This window comes from Doryrhamphus excisus, chromosome 13 (genome assembly GCF_030265055.1).
Source record: "Doryrhamphus excisus isolate RoL2022-K1 chromosome 13, RoL_Dexc_1.0, whole genome shotgun sequence".
Taxonomy (NCBI): Eukaryota; Metazoa; Chordata; class Actinopteri; order Syngnathiformes; family Syngnathidae; genus Doryrhamphus; species Doryrhamphus excisus.
This window is the reverse complement of record NC_080478.1, coordinates 3,729,257-3,747,148: the sequence shown is the minus strand read 5'-3', so window position 1 is coordinate 3,747,148 and position 17,892 is coordinate 3,729,257. Positions and strand designations below refer to the sequence as shown.

Below are 17,892 nucleotides of genomic sequence, written 5' to 3'. Positions count from 1 at the left end.
TGAGTACCTTTCACAGACAAAAAGTCACAAAAGTGGGCACATCAACCCAATCGGAAGCTTAGTTTTTGCAATTTCAGACATATCAGGAATGTATTTCTTAATATTTTTTATGATGTACCTTACAGCTTAAAAAAAAAACAACAAAATTCAGTATCTCATAAATGTGAAAAACTGTCAAAAAGTGTAATACAGTAAACCTCGGATATATCGCATTCAATTGTTCCCACTGGTTTTGTCCGATATAAGCGAAATCCGTTATATGCGTATACCGGAAAATGTCCGTTTTTACGCATATATCGGATTTATATCCGGTATATGCGTAAATCGGATTTTATCCGTTATAAAAAGGCACTTCCTTGACTATGTTTCCAATGTACCTGGACGCGCAGGCAACGCTGCAAACGCTGCAAATGACGTCGTATAGCGGCCTGTCACGATTCGGCGAATCGGAGCGCCACGATGCGGCGATATATCCGATATATGCGAGGGAAATTTAATGGAAATGCATTGGAACGGGGCTGGAGATTTTGTCCGAAATAGGCGAAATCTGTTATAAAAAATCCGATATATGCAATGAATTTTTATTGGAAATGCATTACAGAAAAATTGGTTCTTTTTTATCTGTCCGTTGTGAGCGAATTTCCAATATATCCGAGTCCGATATATCCGAGGTTTACTGTATTATACTCCTGGTTTGTGCTCTAACGTTCTTTAAATGATATTTTGTATTATTGTTTATTACAGTTTATTCCACCATCCATTCATTTCTTTACATCTATTCAGATTCAAGTGGAAACGGAGCCTAAATTTGCAACTTTTCAGGGAATTTTCCAACACTAATAGGCAACTATTAAATAAAAAAAGTATTAGTATTATTATCATTATGAAAACTGACTGAAACAAATCTATGAAATCAGCCGTGAGAGGACTAAAGCTGCACCTGTGCCACATGGATGAACTTGGTGAAAACCTCAGCTCTCAGCTGAGCCGTCGGCCTGCTCAGCACCATCAGCTGCACCCACTGGGAGACACCATTACACAGCGCGATGGAACGTTCCATCAAGGGGATGTCCTTCATGCAGCAGTTGCGGATGTATTTCTGATAGTCTACAAACTTGTGGCGATAACAGAGACAGTCAGTAACAAAACGCGCACACACACACACACACACACAACACTGCAAGGCATTTCCTTTGGCAGGAAATACCGTATGCCTCACAAAGAAGCATAACAAATAAGAGATAGACTCACTGATATTCTGCAGAATGATTTAAACTCCAGGAAGGTGAGATGTTCGGCCAGTTCGATGGGTTCCAGGTGGTCAAAAAGAAGAGATACCTTCCTCTTTTTGCTGCTGTTAGCTTTGATCTTCTGGCTGGCTTTCCAAGACCAGTCCCGTTCGTTTCTACAACAAAATGACACAAAGGGTCACAATAAGTGGGGCGCTAAACCACTTGACCCAGGCTGCAAGTGTTATGATGTGGACATGTGCAGCTTAAACATCGGTTATTATTAAGTTTTAGTTTAACACTTGCAGCCTGTGTTAAGTGGTTAGCGCGCAGACCTCACAGCTGGGAGACCCGAGTTCAATCCCACCTTCGGCCATCTCTGTGTGGAGTTTGCATGTTCTCCCCGTGCATGCATGGGTTTTCTCCGGGTAAAATGTTAGTTAAAATACTCTTTTTTAACTAGTATTGGTACTTGTCTTGTATATTTCATAACTACCCTTTGAGTGTTAAGTCGCAGTGTGATGATTTTAGCTTTCTTTCTATGCTTATGATGTGGACATGTGCATCTTAAACATCGGTTATTATTAAGTTTTAGTTTAACACTTGCAGCCTGGGTCAAGTGGTTAGCGCGCAGACCTCACAGCTAGAAGACCCGAGTTCAATTCCATCCTCGGCCATCTCTGTGTGGAGTTTGCATGTTCTCCCCGTGCATGGATGGGTATTCTCCGGGTAAAATGTTAGTTAAAATGCTCTTTTTTTAACTATTATTGGTACTTGTCTTGTATATTGCATAACTACCCTTTGAGTGTTAAGTCGCAGTGTGATGATTTTAGCTTTCTTTCTAAGCTTATGATGTGGACATGTGCATCTTAAACATCGGTTATTATTAAGTTTTAGTTTAACACTTGCAGCCTGGGTCAAGTGGTTAGCGCGCAGACCTCACAGCTGGGAGACCCGAGTTCAATCCCACCTCCGGCCATCTCTGTGTGGAGTTTGCATGTTCTCCGGGTAAAATGTTAGTTAAAATGCTCTTTTTTTAAAACTAGTATTGGTACTTGTCTTGTATATTTCATAACTACCCTTTGAGTGTTAAGTCGCAGTGTGATGATTTTAGCTTTCTTTCTACATTCCAAAAACATGCTAGGTTAATTGACTTGCAGCCTGCTATTTTTTTTTTTGTGATCGTGACTGAATTGAGTTTTGTCCTGACTGATCTGGGAGTCATGTTCATCAGTTGACAGCTGGTCCCACAGTAACACTTACATCCATTTGGTCTCTAGAAGAGAGCAGAGATGCTCCTGTCCCTGCTCCATGATCAAATCCCGGAGTTGATCCAAGCTGTCTGACAAGCTGTGTTGCAACCTGAACATCATCCAGAATTCCTGAATCCAGTGCCTGTATGGAGGTCAGAGATGATGTCGTGTTACAAATGCAAAACTCCAATCAGAAAACGTAAACATTAAATGTAAATACCTGATGAGGTAGCATATCCTTTGGCACTCTGCTGGCTGCTCGTTGTCCATGGCTGTTTTAAATGTAAACACTAGTTAAGGAAGTAAGGATTCTGAACAATTACTAAAAAAAAAAACGGTTGTTAAAATGTGCTTTTAATTTATTTTATCCACACTGCACATGAATAACAAGCAACTCCAAGAAATGACATTTGGTAATGTAGGAGGATGAACTGCATGAAACCAAACAGTGAATCACTGTAGAATACAGATGATAACAAAATGTACAAAAACACAGTCTCATTTACTGCTGAACAAATGCTCATTAATACCAACAAAAGGAACAAATGGTGTAAATCAGGGGTCTCAAACACGCGGCCCGCGGGCCAAATGTGGCTCGCAGGACACTAGGTTGAGGCCCCCGCCTTGATATGAAAGTTTAATGTTAGCGCGGCTCGCGCAAGTTTGATAAGGATGCTGTATGGCAGGGGTCTCAAACACGCGGCCCGCCGGCCAAATGTGGCCCGCAGGATACTAATTTGAGGCCCCCGTCTTGATATGAAAGTTTAATGTTAGTGCGGCCCGCGCAAGTTTGATATGGATGCTGTATGGCAGGGGTCTCAAACACGCGGCCCGCGGGCCAAATGTGGCCCGCAGGACACTAGTTTGAGGCCCCCGCCTTGATATGAAAGTTTAATGTTATTTGCGGCCCGCGCAAGTTTGATATGGATGCTGTATGGCAGGGGTCTCAAACACGGCGCCCGCGGGCCAAATGTGGCCCGCAGGACACTAGTTTGAGGCCCCCGCCTTGATATGAAAGTTTAATGTTAGCGCGGCTCGCGCAAGTTTGATATGGATGCTGTATGGCAGGGGTCTCAAACACGCGGCCCGCGGGCCAAATGTGGCCCGCAGGACACTAGTTTGAAGCCCCCGCCTTGATATGAAAGTTTAATGTTAGTGCGGCCCGCGCAAGTTTGATATGGATGTTGTATGACAGGGGTCTCAAACACACGGCCCGCGGGCCAAATGTGGCCCGCAGGACACTAGTTTGAGGCCCCCGCCTTGATATGAAAGTTTAATGTTAGTGCGGCCTGCGCAAGTTTGATATGGATGCTGTATGGCAGGGGTCTCAAACACACGGCCCGCGGGCCAAATGTGGCCCACAGGACACTAGGTTGAGGCCCCCGCGTTGATATGAAAGTTTAATGTTAGTGCGGCCTGCGCAAGTTTGATATGGATGTTGTATGGCGGAGGTCTCAAACATGCGGCCCGCGGGCCAAATGTGGCCCACAGGACACTAGTTTAAGGCCCCCGCCTTGATATGAAAGATTAATGTTAGTTGCGGCTCGCGCAAGTTTGATATGGATGCTGTAATGGCAGGGGTCTCAAACACATGGTCCGCGGGCCAAATGTGGCCCGCAGGACACTAGTTTGAGGCCCCCGCCTTGATATGAAAGTTTAATGTTAGTTGCGGCCCGCGCAAGTTTGATATGGATGCTGTATGGCAGGGGTCTCAAACACGGTGTCCGCGGGCCATATGTGGCCCGCAGGACACTAGTTTGAGACCCCCGCCTTGATATGAAAGTTTAATGTTAGTTGCGGCCCGCGCAAGTTTGATAAGGATGCTGTATGGCAGGGGTCTCAAACACACGGCCCGCGGGCCAAATGTGGCCCGCAGGACACTAGTTTGAAGCCCCGCCTTGATATGAAAGTTTAATGTTAGTGTGGCCTGCACAAGTTTGATATGGATGCTGTATGGCAGGGGTCTCAAACACACGGCCCGCGGGCCATATGTGGCCCGCAGGACACTAGGTTGAGGCCCCCGCCTCAATATGAAAGTTTAATGTTAGTGCGGCCCGCGCAAATTTGATATGGATGCTGTATGGTATCATGTACCCAGAAAAAATTATTACGTTTGATTAATGTTCATGTTAAAGGTTAAATAACTGTTAATAGTTATCCTCCCTATCCGTGTGGAAGTGGTAAGTTTTTGGCTTTTTAAGTTCAAAGGAAATAACTTGAAGGCTACCGTTTAGGTCGCTAGCTCAGTAGTTTGCGAGTTAGCATGTGTCGCAAGACGGTGCAGTTGCGCAATATGTTGTAAATAAAAAGAGTATAAATGTGACTATAGTCATGTTTTGTCATGTCTACAGGGCTCTAATAATGCTTTGTTCATTTTAATGTGAAAAAAATAATTTGTCTACCCACCAACTATAAGTTTTTTTATTTGCCGTTTTATTATTATTATCATTATTATATTTATTTATTTATTACTGATTGATTGATTTTCTTTATTCTTGATTTGTTTGTTTATTTTTCATCTTATTTTGTGCAGAAAAATTAAAAGTAAGATATTTGAGAACAGTGTTTTATCAGAGCTTTTATTGTAGAAAATCGGAACCAAAGCAAAGTTTATTAATTTTTCTGTTTTTAATAAATGCATTTTTTGTATTTTTTTTTTTTTTTTGGAAAACCTGATGCGGCCCAGTCTCACCCAGACCCTAGCTCCAGTGGCCCCCCAAGTAAATTGAGTTTTAGACCCCTGGTGTAAATAATCAAATCACGTATACTTTTTACAGTGTGTAGTAATAGTCTTGCTTTGATATCATCCCGGTTGAATTATTTTGGGTTATGAATTTACAGCCATTTTGCATAATCTGACCTTTATCTGCTTATTATTCTGTATACCCAAAAAACAAACCAGTGTGATCAGAGAGTCACCCCTCGTGAATCAATGGACTGACACCACGGTTCCGATGTGGCAGGAATCATCTTAACGTGATGCACATTGCGTCATAGCAGCAAGAAGACGTGCCCACGCAATCCCAGACCGTGATACCGAAGGTTCCTAATGGCCTGGGTCTCCTTTTGGGTCTCCAGCTCCGAATGAGAGGTGTAAAAATAGCAAAGAGGGTAAGGTATTGTATGCTGTGACGTATGTTTTTTTTTTTTTTTTTTTCGAGCAGGCGCCTCTTTAAGCTGTAGACGTGTTTATATATAGCTGAAGAGGACTCGTGTGAAAAGAACAGAGGTAATTAACACCTGAAACCCCGAGGCTGCTCGCTAAGCCAGTGCACACTCCTCTGAGAGAGGCTTTGTGAGGCCACCGCTGTTTCCTGAATAGAAAGCCGAGATTAAAAGCCCACCACTCCGGTCGTAAGATGCGATGTAACAAGATGCGTGCGTTGTTTTGTGAGCGTAGGGGAAATGAAAGCGTCTCATCCACACCAGAGAGAAAACAATGATTAACAGACTCGGGCTTTGTGAATGCGTGAGATCCGCGGACCGGAAGAGATGTTGACAAAATACATAATGTTGTGTTACAGTACAGTTTATGTATGCACACCATTTGGACCGTTTCAGTATTTATAATACTGCTGGTATTGATCGGTAACGTATATGATGCCAATTTATACTGCGATATGCAAAGCAAAGTATTTCATGTGTCGCATGGTTTATATTTTTCCCATTCTTGTTTTGTCTTTGGCTGAAGTCAGGTAAAAATGCAATGAATGATCTTATATTTACCCATTATGTCATTGGATGGTCATATAACCTTGTATTTTGGTACGAGGTGCATTATTAAAAAAAAACAAAAAAAAAACTTAAACTGTATTATGGAATGCAGGAAGTGAACAAATGAAATAAAACCATTAAAAAAATTTTTTTTTAATTAAAAAATATACTTTTCAAATGAAATAAAACCATTTAAAACATTTTAAAAAACTTGAAAAAATTAAAAAAAAAATTATTTATGAAAAAAATACAATTGAATAAAATTAAATTATTTTTAGGAAAGCAGGAAGTGAACAAATGTAACAGTTACTGATTGTAAAAGTACCAGATGGAGGGGTAGGATTTAATAAGCTTTGCTTCTTCCTACTCCTTTTGGACATGTGGAACTGTGAACTGATTATGGGATGCATTCAATTGTAATCTGATGCATTTTCAAATGAAATAAAACCATTAAAAAAAATTTAAAAACTTGAAAAATTAAAAAAAAAATTCAATGAAAAAAATACAATTAAATAAAATTTAATTATTTTTACGAAAGCAGGAAGTGAACAAATGAAATAAAACCATTAAAAAAAATATAAAAAAATTTTATTGGCCGGCCACCAGTCCAGGGTGTAGGCTCAATTATGGTCAATTATGTCAGCACAAAGTACACCAGGATAGGCTCCATCTTGTCTTGGACCCGAAACCCAATTTGGTAAAAAAAAATACATATATTGTTTTGTATTGTCGCTGTCATATTGATTTGAAACTTAACTTGCAAAAAAAAAAAAAGAATCCGGAGACTGAAAATTGCCTCCAGCCTACATTGTGAGCAAGTACACTGGGATTAATTGCCTGTTGCTCTTGACAACCAAAAAAGTGTAGCACACGGCTCAATATGCAATTTGTCTGAAGCGAGTGTGATATCGATGAAGGATTTACGTTTACGTCGCTTGAAGGATATAAAGCAGTGAGCTTATCCAGCAGATCGCTGGAGGAGATGAGGAGACGATGCATGGTCAGGGTGATGTTCAATAAGTGGCTGCGTTGCCATACGGAGCCGTCTGAATCTGGAGGGAAAGACAATGAAGTTAGTCAGTGTAAAGAATCACAATAAAGGCGACATCAGTGAAGTTATTGTCAAGATTATCAGTCAGTATTTCCCGATTTACAGTAAACCTCGGATATATGTATCTCGGACTCGGATATATCGGAAATTCGCTCACAACGGACAGATAAAAAAGAACCGATTTTTCTGTAATGCATTTCCAATAAAAATTCATTGCATATATCATATTGAAAAAAATAAATAAATAATAAAAAATTTAATAAAAATAATTAAAAAATAATAATAAAAAATACTATTAAATAAAATTAAATTATTTTTAGGAAAGCAGGAAGTGAACAAATGTAACAGTTAATGATTGTAAAAGTACCAGATGGAGGGGTAGGATTTAATAAGCTTTGCTTCTTCCTACTCCTTTTGGACATGTGGAACTGGGAACTGATTATGGGATGCATTCAATTGTAATCTGATGCATGTTCAAATGAAATAAAACCATTTAAAAAAATGTAATTAAAAATACAATAAAATTCATTGCATATATCGGATTTTTTTATAACGGATTTCTATCTATCTATCTATCTATCTATCTATCTATCTATCTATCTATCTATCTATCTATCTATCTATCTATCTATCTATCTATCTATCTATCTATCTATCTATCTATCTATCTATCTATCTATCTATCTATCTATCTATCTATCTATCTATCTATCTATCTATCTATCTATCTATCTATCTATCTATCTATCTATCTATCAAATAACAAAATTGATAAAGCAGCTACCTCAACCATCAAAAAATTGGCCCAAGCCACGATGCCAGGTTGTATGTTGAGTTCAAATGAAATATTTGGGAAAAAAACAGGCAGGCCATATTGAAACACTTGGCGGGCCGGATGTGGCCCCCGGGCCGTAGTTTGCCCACCCCTGCTCTAACAAGATCTCAGTGTATAGACTGGTTATGTATCTCATCTCGTTTCATATTACCTACATACTGTATTGTATATAACTCTGGGAAAAACTGTTGATTTTTTGTTAATACTTGGGTTGTTTATATTGTTTATTTTTCTATATTGTGTATTTTGTACTGCTTAACTAACTTCTGTACTCTTGCTGCTGTGCAATACAAATGTCCCCACTGAGGGACGAATAAAGGCATATCTTCATCTTAAGTACTTTCACTCTGATAAGAGGGGAGTTGTGAACGCAACTCGCAAATATTGCAAAAAAAAGGTCTGGTGCTAGACAGGACAGGAAAAAGTAATAACAAAATAAGAGCACAGAACAGGAAATAGTGACAGAAAAGAGTGGAAAAAAAAAACCAAAAATGGAAAGTCCAACAGCTCATGTTGAGCCATATTTCACCAAGACAGAAACAGTATGATTCATCACATCTACGTACGTTTAAAAGGTGTTATGAGTATTCCTGCTGCACAAGCGCATCGTCATTTGCATGCAGCAGAAGCACAGCGTAGCTATCCATATCCACGTTCCAAATCACCATAAACATAAACATTTTGGCATCCATAAATAGGCATTTTGTTTCCGATTGTACAATTACATCTGTTCAAAATACAGCATAAAATAATTTGCCCGGTGGAAGAGTGGTTAGTGTGCAGGCCTCAAAGCTAGGAGACCCGGGGTTCGATTCCACCCTCGGCTATCTCTGTGTGGAGTTTGCATGTTCTCCGCCGTGCATGCATGGGTTTTCTCCGGGTTTACTCCGGTTTCCTCCCACATTCCAAAAACATGCTAGGTTAATTAGCGACTCCAAATTGTCCATAGGTATGAATGTGAGTGTGAATGGTTGTTTGTCTATATGTGCCCTGTGATTGGCTGGCCACCAGTCCAGGGTGTACCCCGCCTCTCGCCCGAAGACAGCTGGGATAGGTTCCAGCACCCCTGTGCGAATAAGTGATAGAAAATGAATGAATGAATGAATTTTGTACAATACGGCTGCACAGTGGATGAGTGTTTAGTGTGCAGGCCTCACAGCTAGGAGACCCGGGGTTCGATTTCACCCTCGGCTATCTCTGTGTGGAGTTTGCATGTTCTCCGCCGTGCATGCGTGGGTTTTCTCCCGGTACTCCGGTTTCCTCCCACATTCCAAAAACATGCTAGGTTAATTAGCAACTCCAAATTGTCCATAGGTATGAATGTGAGTGTGAATGGTTGTTTGTCTATATGTGCCCTGTGATTGGCTGGCCACCAGTCCAGGGTGTATCCCGCCTCTCTCCCCAAAGACAGCTGGGATAGGCTCCAGCACCACCCGCAACCCTCGTGAGAATAAGCGGTAGAAAATTAATGACGGATTGGTACTTGTCTTGTATATTTCATAACTACCCTTTGAGTGTTAAGTCGCAGTGTGATGACTTTAGCTTTCATATTTTTAGACTCAACCATCCCGTTTTCCATGGGAAACCGACGTGTTTTGCCCTTCTTTCCCATTGCTCGACCATTTAAAGCTAAAATCATCACACTGCGACTTAACACTCAAAGGGTAGTTATATATAATATACAAGACAAGTATGCACGGGGAGAACACACAGAGATGGCTGAGGGTGGAATCCAACTCGGGTCTCATAGCTGTGAGGTCTGCGCGCTAACCACTCGTCCACCGTGCAGCCGTGCAACCTGGTAGAAAATAGTCAAACTAGCTGAGTAATGTCATCCATGCCAGTGACATCATTCCAAGCTAGATGGAAAAACACAGGTGTACACATAATAATAATAATAATAATAATGTGATGAAATATGTCATCATATGAATAGACTTCTGTGACTGAGTGGATTTTTGACGTTTGCATGTCTCTACAATACATTTGTGTCAGCTTAGAAAGAAAGCTAAAATCATCACACTGCGACTTAACACTCAAAGGGTAGTTATGAAATATACAAGACAAGCATGCACGGGGAGAACACACAGAGATGGCCGATGGTGGAATCGAACTCGGGTGTCATAGCTGCGAGGTCTACGCGCTAAACACTTGACCACCGTGCAACCTGGTAGAAAATAGTCAAACTAGCTGAGTAACGTCATCCATGCCAGTGACATCATTACAAGCTAGATGGAAAAACACAGGTGTACACATAATAATAATAATAATAATAATAATAATGTGATGAAATATGTCATCATATGAATAGACTTCAGTGACTGAGTGGATTTTTTACGTTTGCATGTCTCTACAATAAATTTGTGTCAGCTTAGAAAGAAAGCTCAAATCATCACACTGCGACTTAACACTCAAAAGGTAGTTATATATAATATACAAGACAAGTATGCACGGGGAGAACACACATGGATGGCCGAGGGTGGAATCGAACTCTGGTGTCATAGCTGCGAGGTCTACGCGCTAACCACTCATTTGCATGTCTCTACAATAAATTTGTGTCAGCTTAGAAAGAAAGCTCAAATCATCACACTGCGACTTAACACTCAAAGGGTAGTTATGAAATATACAAGACAAGTGTGCATGGGGAGAACACACAGTGATGGCCGATGGTGGAATCGAACTCGGGTCTCATAGCTGCGAGGTCTACGCGCTAACCACTCGTTTGCATGTCTCTACAACCATTTCTTTTCCTCTTTTTGCTCCTCTTTACGCTGAATCACTTCCTGTCTTTGTGACTCTGCCATTTTTGTTTATCTCGGTTGTCTCAAGACAGAAACAAAAATTAATCTTGAAGATTAAAAAAAAAAAAAAAAAAAAAAAACACAACAGCAGCGTTGTGGTAAAAATTTCATAGCGCACAGGCCTTTTTCCTGACTATTTAAATTCCGAGAAAAACCGCTTTCAGTGATGTGTTTATATGTAAAGAGGAAGCATATTAAATACCAGACAATATAATCAAATGTTTCACATTATGAACATTTCAAGAGCAAATGTTTTCATTTCATTCTGCCCCCCCCCCTTTTAAAGGTTCAGGGCCGTCAGGTGCTTGGATTGCAGTTTGAAAGCAGTTATCGCCTCGGATAGACTTCAGACGCCATGGCAACACATTTTCCAATCTTTGTTATCTGTAAGCAGGCAGCCTCTCCACGGAGACGTACGTCAGACCTCATATCCTGCATGGGCAGTGTTTCCGTTGGTGCCGGTCAGGCATCGGCGGTCCAATACCAGTGACCTCACCAGTGACACCACATACTTTACTGGGTCGCTATGGCATATTTGTTTCATGTGTCACTCAAACAGTACTATAAAGGCATAAAAAAAGGGCAAAGAGGAAGTAATGCGTCGCTGTTAGGTAAACAATTACCCCATCCTATCGGTGGAAACTATCCGTGGAAATTCCCTTTGGACTATTCTTTGGAGGCTGGAAAATGAGGAAAAGATACCCACAAATGTGGAAACAGTAAACGACACCGTTTGTATACGCTGTTCAACACCTGCTTTTAAGGTTTATCTTAGATATTCATCAGCAGCTGGTAAAAAAAATCTGTGCCTTGTTTTCCTTAACCGACCCGTTTTACATTTTAATGCATAAAAAGAATTACCATTACCAATAGTTTACATGGCGGCATGTGGTTAGTGGTTAGCGCGCAGACCTCACGGCGAGGAGACCAGGGTTCAATTCCACCCTCGGCCAGAAAGTTAAATTGCCTCGTCCACATTCCAAAAACATGCCACCATGGAAAGTGGGAGGGAACCGGAGTACCAGGAAACACAGAGATGGCCGAGGGTGGAATTGAACTTGGGTAATCTGTCTGTGAGGCCTGTGCGCTAACCACTCAATCACCGTGTAGCCTCACTTCTAGCATTCATTTTCTGCTGCTTTTCCTCAGGGTTTCTGGAGCCTATCCCAGCTGTCTTTGGGCGAGAGGCGGGGTACACCCTGGACTGGTGGCCAGCCAATCACAGGGCACATATAGACAAACAACCATTCACACTCACATTCATACCTATGGACAATTTGGAGTCGCTAATTAACCTAGCAGGAAACCGGAGTCTGGATTGAACTCGGGTCTCCGAGCTGTGACCTGCACGCTAACCACTCGACCACCGTGCAGCCATGAAAAAAATCATTAATTCATTGTCTACCGCTTATCCTCATGAGGGTCGCGGGTATGCTGGAGCCTATCCCAGCTGTCTTCAAGTGAGAGGCGGGGTACACCCTGGACTGGTGGCCAGCCAATCACAGGGCACATATAGACAAACAACCATTCACACTCACATTCATACCAATTAACCTAGGAAGAAACCGGAGTCCGGATTGAACTCGGGTCTCTTAGGTGTGACCTGCACGCTAACCACTCAACCACCGTGCAGCCATGAAAAAAATTACAAATTAATATTGCTGTTACTATGAGAATTAACTGTTTAGATACATGTTAGAGTTTTAATACACATTGGAATATATTACAGCTTATCTGGTTTAAGTACAGTAACAAGAAGCGGGGTCTCAGGTAGTGGTGGGGTGGGTGGGGGCGGGGGGGGGGGGGGTGATGATGTCAGCAGCCGTTGATCAATGCCTCCCAGCTCCCTGCTTTTCAAAGGCTGGTCACCATGTGAACGACACAGTTAGGAGAGTTGACCTTTTGGGCTCAGCCGGTCCTGAAGCGACCATCAGGTAATTCTTCAAATAACTCACACGCAAACGCTCGCATTTGAAATTCCGCCACCGAGACCGACGCAACCTTAGGGGGTTCGCCTGTGATGTGGGTGCACAACGTGGTGCACAAGAGTAATAATACTGTCGAAGCAACTTTGGCACTGATATTATAAACATACGCGTGTGCGGTTCTTTGCTAGCCAAACGCTACCAGGATGTCCTTTTATGTGCGGCGCATTGTAACACCTACCCTATTGCTCCACTTGCGTAACCAGGCAACAGCAATTTGAAAGCTTCTCTCGCCTGAATGCAATCACCAAAAACTCAGAGAGCTCTCCTGACAACTTGATGAAGCCAATTATGTTCACTTGATTGATCCAAACTCCAGCCTTTTTCGACCAAATGGCCGTGCACAACGTTTCGTCAATACCTCCCGCAACTGACTAAGTACCAAGGATAAACACATCCAAACATGGGCGGCATGGTGGTCGAGTGGTTAGCGCGCAGACCTCACAGCTAGGAAACCAGGGTTCAATTTCAATTATTTTTAGGAAAGCAGGAAGTGAACAAATGTAACAGTTACTGATTGTAACTTCTTCCTACTCCTTTTGGACATGTGGAACTGTGAACTGATTATGTGATGCATTCAATTGTAATCTGATGCATTTTCAAATGAAATAAAACCATTTTAAAAAATGTAAAAAAAAAAAAAAAATGTAAAAAAAATTAAAAACCATTTTAATTTAAAAAAAAAAAAATTAAAAACCATTTTAATTTTTTTTTTAATTTAAAAATGTAAAAAAAAAATTTAATTAAAAAAATACAATTAAATAAAATTAAATTATTTTTAGGAAAGCAGGAAGTGACAAATGTAACAGTTAGTGATTGTAAAAGTACCAGATGGAGGGGTAGGATCTAATAAGCTTTGCTTTTTCCTACTCCTTTTGGACATGTGGAACTGTGAACTGATTATGTGATGCATTCAATTGTAATCTGATGCATGTTCAAATGAAATAAAACCATTTAAAAAAATGTAAAAAAAATTTAAAAATGTAAAAAATGTAAAAAAAAATTTGAATTGAAAAAATACAATTAAATGAAATTAAATTATTTTTAGGAAAGCAGGAAGTGAACAAATGTAACAGTTACTGATTGTAAAAGTACCAGATGGAGGGGTAGGATTTAATAAGCTTTGCTTCCTCCTACTCCTTTTGGACATGTGGAACTGTGAACTGATTATGTGATGCATTCAATTGTAATCTGATGCATTTTCAAATGAAATAAAATCATTTAAAAAAATGTAAAAAAAATTTAAAAAATGTAAAAAAAAATTTTGAATTAAAAAATACAATTAAATAAAATTAAATTATTTTTAGGAAAGCAGGAAGTGAACAAATGTAACAGTTACTGATTGTAAAAGTACCAGATGGAGGGGTAGGATTTAATAAGCTTTGCTTCTTCTTACTCCTTTTGGACATGTGGATAAGCGGTAGAAAATGAATGAATGAATGAATGAATGTCTCAATATAAATAGAATATGAGACCCGAGTTCGATTCCGCCCTCTGCCATCTCTGTGTGTTCTCCCCGTGCATACTTGTCTTGTATATTTTATAACTACCCTTTGAGTGTTAAGTCGCAGTGTGATGATTTTAGCTTTCTTTCTAAGCTGACACAAATTTATGTAAACCTATTGAAATGGTCGGGCAACGGGAAAGAACGGCAAAACTTGTCGGTTTCCAAGGGAAAACGGGATGGTTGACAGGTCTGCAGAAAGGTAAATGGCCTCGTCCACATTCCAAAAACATGCTAGGTTAATTAGCGACTCCAAATTGTCCATAGGTATGAATTTGAGTGTGAGTGGTTGTTTGTCTATATGTGCCCTGTGATTGGCTGGCCACCAGTCCAGGGTGTACCCCACCTCTCACCCGAAAACAACTGGGATAGGCTCCAGCAAATGAATGAATGAAGGTTCACATTTCAATGGAGGGTCATTTAAGGCTTACCAAAGGCCTGCAAACAAGCCTGGATGAGCTCCTCCCAGCTCGCCCCCTTGGTGAGGTGACCCAGAGACGTCATCGGCTTACTTGTGGGGGTCTGGACCTGGCTGGGTTTGTGGAACCTTTGAGGACGTCCCGGCGGGGAAACTCTAGACCTGGAGCCACATCCTGGAGTCACTCTCCTTTAAGTCAGCACCAACGCAGGGGTGTTAATGGAACCAACAACTAACTTTATAACTATTTAGACAATAACAGCTGTGTTATTTAGTCGTTTTTAGAAGACAGTAAATTTATGCTGCTGTACACTGGCTACTCTAAAGCATAAAACAGAAAAATATACAAACTTTTTCAGTGCTTTGGTTCCGATTTTCTACAATAAAAGCTCTGATAAAACATTCCACTGTTTTCAAATATATTAATTTTTATTTTTCTGCACAAAATAAGATGAAAAATAAATATCAACAAACAAATCAAGAATAATGAAAATCAATCAATCAGTAATAAATAAATATAATAATAATAATAAAACGGCAAATAATAAAAACTTATACCAACCACATATAGTTGGTGGGTAGACAAATGATTTTTTTCAGATTAAAATGAACAAAGCATTATTAGAGCCCTGTAGACATGACAAAACACGACTATAGTCACATTTATACTCTTTTTATTTACAACATATTGCGCAACTGCAAGGTCTTGAGACACATGCTAACTCGCAAACTAGAGAGCTAGCGACCTAAACGGTAGCCTTCGAGTTATTTCCTTTCAACTTAAATAGCCAAAAACTTACCACTTCCACACGAATAGGGAGGATAACTATTAACAGTTATTTAACATTTAACATGAACATTAATCAAACGTAATATTTTTTTCTGGGTACATGATACCATACAGCAGGGGTCTCAAACACGCGGCCCGCGGGCCAAATGTGGCCCGCAGGACACTAGTTTGAGGCCCCCGCCTTGATATGAAAGTTTAATGTTTGATATGGATGCTGTATGGTATCATGTACCCAGAAAAAATGGTTACGTTTGATTAATGTTCATGTTAAAGGTTAAATAACTGTTAATAGTTATCCTCCCTATCCGTGTGGAAGTGGTAAGTTTTTGGCTATTTAAGTTTAAAGGAAATAACTTGATTTTGTGCAGAAAAATAAAAATTAAGATATTTGAGAACAGTGGAATGTTTTATCAGAGCTTTTATTGTAAAAAATCGGAACCAAAGCACTGAAAAATTTTGTATATTTTTCTGTTTTTAATAAATAAGTTTTTTTTTAGATCCAGCGGTCCCCAGGTAAATTGAGTTTGAGACCCCTGCCATACAGCATCCATATCAAACTTGCGCGGGCCGCACTAACATTAAACTTTCATATCAAGGCTGGGGCCTCAAATTAGTGTCCTGCGGACCACATTTGGCCCGCGGGCCGCATGTTTGAGACCCCTGCTTAAGAAGATGCACCGTAACAAAATATGGTTGTTGAAATATGAAGGGGGGTTACTCACTTACTGTATAACAATCTGTGTATTTTGTCAAATACTTCTATACGTAAATGTATCTTAATATTTCTCACACAAAAAATGCAAAGTGTACAACGGGGGGGGATTTCTATGTAAAGGAACTCCCATGAGATGATAAGCATTGTTCTCATTTCCTTCCTTTAAAAATGGGAAATACCGCTTAATTACGGACATCCAGCTCAAGCTGATGGCTGACCAGGAAATGATAACAAGAATTTGCTTTAAGGTGCAAAGAAACAACATTTTTTTGCTGAAAACTCTACTTGCATTTTTACAGTATTATTAAACATATTATAGAGTGAATCATTACAAATTAAGCAAAGGTACTACAGATATAAATAAGTGCAAAAATAACTATATTTAACATAATAAGAATATTTAGAAACTCACGCATCGTCTTTGCCCTTGTTGTCCGTGGGTATACTTTCACTTTTGTTGTTGACTTTTGATTGACAGCCCATGGCGAGGTATTGGGCGACGAGAGGCTGCACTAAGCTGTCCATCTGCGTCCTCCTCGATGGGAGCATCTGATCACTGTGCTTGCCTCACTGGTGCTCGGCTCTCTGCAGCTTACACACACACACACACACACACACACACACACACACACACACACACACACACACACACTCACACACACATACTCGTCAATGGACGTGACACAAGCAACAAGCAACATTCAGCGGCAGCTTGTGTGTGGGCGGGAGGCAGGCTGCACTGTGGCCTGCATGTCATTAACTTCACTCCATAGTGGGCAGAGGAACTCCAATGAACGTCACTTGTTTGCTGCTAAAGACACTTTTGCTTACCTAAACAGGTATGCAGTATTTATACTAAGTATTTATATATATGCATATGAATTGAATTCTAGTTTCAATCCAATTGTGATGCGAATGCAACTTTTAAGGCAGGGGTCTCAAACATGCGGCCCGCGTGCCAAATGTGGCCCGCAGGACACTAGTTTGAGGCCCGCGCCTAATGTTAGTGCGGCCCGCGCAAGTTTGATATGGATGCTGTATAGTATCATGTACCCAGAAAAAAATTATTACGTTTGATTATTGTTCATGTTAAAGGTTAAATAACTGTTAATAGTTATCCTCCCTATCCGTGTGGAAGTGGTAAGTTTTTTGGCTATTTAAGTTTAAAGGAAATAACTTGAAGGCTACCGCGTAGGTCGCTAGCTCTCTGCGGGCCGCACTAACATTAAACTTTCATATCAAGGCGGGGGCCTGCGGGCCAAATGTGGCCTGCAGGACACTAGTTTATATACAAAAATTTATATACAAAATTTTTCGGAGCTCTGATAAAACATTCCACTGTTCTCAAATATCTTAATTTTGATTTTTCTGCGCAAAATAAGTAGCCTTCAAGTTATTTCCTTTAAACTTAAATAGCCAAAAACTTACCACTTCCACACGGATAGGGAGGATAACTATTAACAGTTATTTAACCTTTAACATGAACATTAATCAAACGTAATATTTTTTTCTGGGTACATGATACCATACAGCATCCATGTCAAACTTGCGCGGGCCGCACTAACATTAAACTTTCATATCAAGGCGGGGGCCTCAA

General features: G+C 40.4%; 1 protein-coding gene across 2 annotated transcripts in view; it reads right to left on the bottom strand.

Annotated features, from left to right (window-relative positions):
* The window catches only part of LOC131140579 (RAS guanyl-releasing protein 1-like), a 31,465-nt gene extending 14,547 nt beyond the window's left edge, over window positions 1-16,918 (bottom strand). For both annotated transcript variants that reach the window (XM_058091127.1, XM_058091128.1), the window contains exons 1-7: window positions 16,708-16,918; window positions 14,804-14,979; window positions 7,143-7,248; window positions 2,703-2,765; window positions 2,493-2,624; window positions 1,252-1,405; window positions 941-1,114 (exon numbers count right to left, since the gene is read on the bottom strand). In XM_058091127.1, the coding sequence (XP_057947110.1) occupies window positions 941-1,114; window positions 1,252-1,405; window positions 2,493-2,624; window positions 2,703-2,765; window positions 7,143-7,248; window positions 14,804-14,979; window positions 16,708-16,844 (942 nt within the window). In that variant the 5' untranslated portion in view covers window positions 16,845-16,918. The remainder of the gene's footprint in view (window positions 1-940; window positions 1,115-1,251; window positions 1,406-2,492; window positions 2,625-2,702; window positions 2,766-7,142; window positions 7,249-14,803; window positions 14,980-16,707) is intronic.
* Between the last annotated feature and the right edge of the window lie 974 nt (window positions 16,919-17,892).